Source organism: Morone saxatilis, unplaced genomic scaffold (genome assembly GCF_004916995.1).
Source record: "Morone saxatilis isolate NCDOM2014 unplaced genomic scaffold, NCSU_SB_2.0 Contig2, whole genome shotgun sequence".
NCBI lineage: Eukaryota > Metazoa > Chordata > Actinopteri > Moronidae > Morone > Morone saxatilis.
Window position 1 is genome coordinate 8812109 of NW_023339762.1, and position 5680 is coordinate 8817788.

Here is a 5680-nt window from a genome sequence, read left to right on the forward strand (position 1 = left end):
TCATATCCTCCAGTATAATGGGTCACTTACTTGGAGAAGGGCAGCTTGCGTCTGGGTGGGGAGAACACAGTGTTGGAGGGTTTCTCCACCATGTTCACAATCACAGTCTGGGCTGAGCTCTTCTTCTGAGCTTTTGGAGGTTTGGTGTCCAGGACCGGGCTGGGAGCCTCCTGTGCTGGCCGGATCGCCTTCCTCTCCTGCTGACTAGGGAGAACAGCGGGGACACTGTCCTTTGGCTCAAGAATGATCTGGATGTCCACCTCTGAGGAACAAATCCCGGGTACATCTGGACTTGATTCATGGGCGGATGAAGACGGGACCACTTCAAATGCACCACTCCCATGAGGCTGTTCCATCTCTGATGCTACATCCAAACCTGCAATGGGGGTCATTTGGGAATCGGATGATGCTGCTTCTGTTTCAGGAGCTCTTTCTAGGGTTTGGGCTGCCAGCAGCTCCCCCTCCTCCACAGGGCTCTCCTTCTGCATACTGATCAACACCACTACAGGCCTTCGAGATGTGGACTCTCTTCTCTCTTTGGAAGGTTTGCTGGGGCTTTCGAATTTTGGTTCATGAACTGGACTTTGGTCAGAAGCAATATAAAATGTTGCTCTTGGACCCTCTGTCTTGTTTTGTGGCTCCATCACAGGTTTTTCATTATAGTTTGAATCTCTCAGCCCCTGGTGTAGTTGCATATCCAGTGCTTGGGGATGTTCTTGAGGTACAGTTGACTGGGAAACAAAACCTCCTGAGCCTTCAGTCTCCATGTCTTCCACACTGAGCAGTTCAAAACTTCCATGACTAGCTGGAGATCCCCGTGGTGAAAGTCTGTGATGGTCTTCCAGCTGACAGGTGGTGCTGTCTGGGACTGAGTCTTCCTGCAGAGGACCTCCCACACTGGTGGTTCGGACCTTGAGAAGCTCTAAGCTGAACTGAGCCTGCTCCAGCTCTCTCATCCGTCTGCTCTCTCGTTTCGACCTGCTCTTATAACTCATCTCATCTATGCTCCTACTTCGCTCGGAGTCCTCTTCTTTTTCTGTCTCTCCCACATCGAACAGAACAGGCTTAGAGTCTTCAGAAAGTTCTCCAGAGATATCCTGGACGTAACCTTCCTGTTCTGATGAGGGGAGGTCCTCCATGGTTCCTGCATCCATCTCTGCTGGTGGACCAAGTTGTCTTTCATGCTGCTTCTTCGTTTCACTGAACCTAAAGACATTATGAGTAAATAATACAAGTATGATTAACAACATTCTCCATACAAAGGCAGAAAACTGAATATTATACAAACCATTCACAATTTGCTGAGAACATAATGCCCCCCCTATTATATTTTCTACAGATTTTTACTCAAGGGTCCAGTGTGTAGGATTCAGCAGCATCTAGCAGTGTAGTTGCAGATTACAGCTCTCTTGCCTCACCCTCCCATACCAAGCTTGGAGGAGAAACTACGGTGCCCGTGCAACTTGCAAAAAACATGAAAGGTGGCCAGTCTACTAGGTGTGCATTAGATAACACCACGTTTAATCCAGTCATTATTATAACTGAGGTTCTTTAAATTTAACCAAAAGCCTCACTAACTCATCCTTTACTCAGACTTCTCACCCGCATACTGTACATCCACTCATACTTTAACTTCTTAATTCACCTGAGTCGAGCCAGGTATCCCCTGGCCAGCGCCTGCAGCTGCGTCACACCCCTGCACGTCCGACAGAAGCGGTTCCTCTCCCTGAATCCTCTCCAGGCTGTTTGAACCATTACAGCTGCCAAACATCTGCGACGACACACATGTCTCCAGCTCCTCTGTATAACAATGGCAGAGTCCCGCCACTGCAGGAACCTCCTGCGTTCTCTGTAGCTCCTCCAGGCCGCCTGCAGACACACCGCAGCCTCCTCCTCATAACTCATGTCAATGGTGGACTCTTTGAGAAGGTATCTTCGCCACCATCGCTGAAGAAAATCAGAAGGGGAAAATGTGTTTAAATGTATGAATTAAATGGAGGTAGTCTAACAATCTAATGAGTAGTGAGGTGGTTGTAAAACCAATAATTCTTGCTTATGTTCCACAAAAGGTTCGGCAAAAACCCCTTGACTGATTTTTCCTTTTAGGTTTGATAATAATAATAATAATAATAAAAGATAAAAATAAAATAAATAGGCTAATAATAGTAATAAAAGTTAATAAGAATAAAAAACAATCTTAAGATAAAACATAAAAACAAGTATGAGAAATAACAAATAACAGTAATGAAGTAAAGGAAACAGGTGGAATTTATTAAACACAAGATCACAAAAACTAGTTTGGAACTGTACTACTATGATTAAAAAATGTTGTACTTAATGACTTTGGGCAGCAAATATTATATCAGACTCTAGAATAACTTTCTTCTAATTTGTAATAAATGTATTAAATGCCAGATTGTATTGTGCAAAAGGAAAACCTTTAGCCAGCTACTGAAAAGAACTAACTTAACTCTGATCTGTGACTAACTTTTTGCTTTTTGAAAGCACACAGTACCTCCAGATACTAATTTTCAGTGATAAATAACAAGTTTGCAGTACATGTTATTGCTCTATTGTTATTCTTATATATGTTTTCTGTGCTTCATTGGCTCCTGCTCAGTGTTTCTGGACTGACTGGGTTTGTTTTCTTTCAGCCTGACAAAGATTTGGACAGCTCCCCTCTTAGGGCTCTTCCAGAAAAAACATTCCGACAGTGGCCTGAATTCAGTGTTTTCTTCCTCCGTCAAACCTTTCAGTGTTTGCTTTCTTTCATTCTCTCTCTCCCTCTGTCTCTCTTCCATTCTCTCCTCAGAGAGTAACAGTATAGTCTAACAACATGTCTTTTCAAAATAAAAAAAATAAAAAATAAAAACGGTAAATAAAGACTCTCTTTTCTCTTTTGACTTTGGTTCTAAATAATACTCTAAATATACGCAGTTAGGAAAATAAAACATTTCTTAACTTTGATGGTTTAAGATGTTATTAATCATTTCACCCCCTGCCCTTAAAGAGTAACTTAACACAAGGCTAAAAAAAAGGTCAACAAAAACAAGATTTGTTTTTTGGGGGTGGTTACATTATCCTTTAATAGGTTTTTAATGTTATCATGTTATTCGAACATGTTTAATGGTAGAAATCTCATTTAGGAATGAAAGCTAATCCCTCAAGAAGATAAATGTGTACTTAATATTACAGAGTGAAAGCTATAATTGTAGTAGAATAATAATAAGTAGAAACTGCTGTAAGGGCATAAATGCATATTGTTTATAACCAAAGAACTATCTAGAAACCCTGTTCCTATTATATGAGGAGTAAATGCACCACTATTAATCACTTAAAGCAACAGTCTCAGTCTAAGTAGTCTTAATGGACTTCTCCTGAAATGTTGGGAGAAACCCTGCTGGGCAAGGTTTTTTAAACTGCTTCATGATGCACTTACAGAAACAATCTCCCAGCTAATCAGAATTTGAAACATTATTTAAATTGCATGAACGAGACCACAGGAACAGGGATGTAAACCTGCTGAATGTAACCTCTTCTAAGGCTGAAACCCTCTTCATCCATTCACGAGATCTCACCTGGATGACAGAGGTGGCTCTCCTCATGTTAACAAAGTGCTTTCTCTCCAGGACGGCCCTGAAGCGGCGCTGCAGCATGACAATTCGCCGCAGGACTTCCTGGTGGAGGGAGGTCTGAAGACGCTGACGCTCTGCCTCCCGCAGGAACACCTACACCAAGCGAGAACATACAATAAGCGCTGCAGTCCAACAGATGAGATGGTGCAACAAAATAAAACAGATGAACTGGCTTCCAGAGTCCGTACCATTGTGTTGCCCACTTGATACCCAGCAGGTGGCAGGTGGATCCGTCTGAAAAACTCCCTGATGCCTGACTTGGTTGGGCTCGTGCCACGAGGCAGCAGCACATGAAAGTGATGCACAAAGTCCTGCAATAATGACATATGTGTGGTCATTAAAGCAGTTTTAGACACAATGAGGCATCATAGTAGTTGAAAACTACCCTTAAATATAAATCCAAAAAAAATAGAATATTACTAAAAATATCATTATATTAAAAAATCCTGCTATTCTATTTAAAAACAGAAACTGACAGTAAAACAACTGTATTCCTAAAATAACACTGAATCTCAACATCTAGCCATGTTTGTGCAGCAATAAAAAGGAAGATTAGAATCAGAATCAGCTTTATTGGCCAAGTATGTGCACAAAGAATTTGACTCGTGTTTTCAGTGGCTTGCAGTGCACTTACACACACAGCCAAGAACTAAAGCACAGAAGGAAATACTTAAACATACAAAAAGGATAACAAAGCTCAACAAAGATAAACAATCATAAATATATATGCATGAGATACAAAAAAAAGCAACAATAAAATTACCATTAAAACATGTAAGTAAATCTCTGCACCATGAATTAACTGGTCAATGCTAGAGCTGAACAACATTGTAATGTGACACTAACATGGCATCAACTAATAGGTCAGTAGTAGGAGAGGGAGGATTACCTGGAAGGTGTACTTGATACTGTATCCTGATTGTCGGATCCGGACGGTCTCCAGCATACCTGTGTATCTGAGCTGTCTAAGCACCAGGCTGTCATTAAAACGCAACGGCAGCTGAGGGACAGAGAGAGAGTTTAAATAACAGGAAACAGAAATCAGCAGTTATGAAGACAAGCCATACTGAAGCATAAGAAAAATTACCTTCTCAGCATTGGAGCGAATACACTTGACAAAGTACGGCTCTGACTGATCAAGAGTCTCCATCAGCTTATTGAGAGACGCCTGCACACACAAACACAAAGCAATGACATACGTGTAGAAAAGTGGTGTAAAAATCTTTAACTTTAAAATCTGCATGTTTATCTTATACTCATTAGAAGGTGTTGCTGCTGCTGAGTCACTAATGTTGTTGTAATTCACATGTTTTCCAGCAGAGGGCGACGGCAGCACTGACCTGGAACTGTGCGCTGATGCTGGGCGGTTTCTTCTTCTTGTGCAGGTGAAGCAGAGATTTAGTGATGCGGTCATGGAGCGTCACACTGCTCAGGTAGCGCAGAGACTTTACGTCCAACAAGTGCTGCAAACACAAAAACAGTTCATCCCTCTGTGTCTGTCAGCTGATACTGTACCTACTACTACCTACTGTAACACCTCAAGCTGATATGAGTGTCTCTAAAGGAGCTGCCATGTTGTGTCGTGTGTGTGTCTTACCTTGGGAAGGGTCGGCTTGCTTTTGCAGTTTTTGTTTCTCCTAAAGTTGAGAAATAGTCTGTTTATGAACAGATTCAAACTCAAGGTATCACCATAAGAGTACATACATTCATTAAGTTAAAACTGAGGCAGTGCTTCTTCCTTTGAATACCCTGGCTATTACACTACCCATAATGGAAATGGATAACATTTTCTCCCTAGGCCCTCCTGGATCGGCCACTTCTACCCGCTAATAGAAAAGGTAAATGCTTCTCTTAATGGAAACTCAGACATATTAAAGGACCAGTGTGTAAGATTTACTGGCATCTTGCACTGAGGTTGCAACCAACTGAAACTGCTCGCCTCAACCAAGCGTGTAGGAGAAACTACAGTGGCTACTGAAAAACACCAAAGGCCCTTTCTAAAGACGGTGTTTGGTTTGTCCTTTCTGGGCTACTATAGAAACATG

At 41.9% G+C, this 5680-nt stretch overlaps 1 protein-coding gene across 1 annotated transcript in view; it reads right to left on the reverse strand.

Annotated features, from left to right (window-relative positions):
• The window catches only part of LOC118330340 (unconventional myosin-IXAa-like), a 127874-nt gene that overhangs the window by 15668 nt on the left and 106526 nt on the right, over positions 1–5680 (reverse strand). Inside the window, exons 18-25 of the mRNA XM_035664832.1 lie at positions 5233–5272; positions 4976–5098; positions 4723–4803; positions 4525–4635; positions 3824–3946; positions 3579–3728; positions 1646–1947; positions 31–1206 (exon numbers count right to left, since the gene is read on the reverse strand). Coding sequence (XP_035520725.1) covers positions 31–1206; positions 1646–1947; positions 3579–3728; positions 3824–3946; positions 4525–4635; positions 4723–4803; positions 4976–5098; positions 5233–5272 — 2106 coding nt within the window. The remainder of the gene's footprint in view (positions 1–30; positions 1207–1645; positions 1948–3578; positions 3729–3823; positions 3947–4524; positions 4636–4722; positions 4804–4975; positions 5099–5232; positions 5273–5680) is intronic.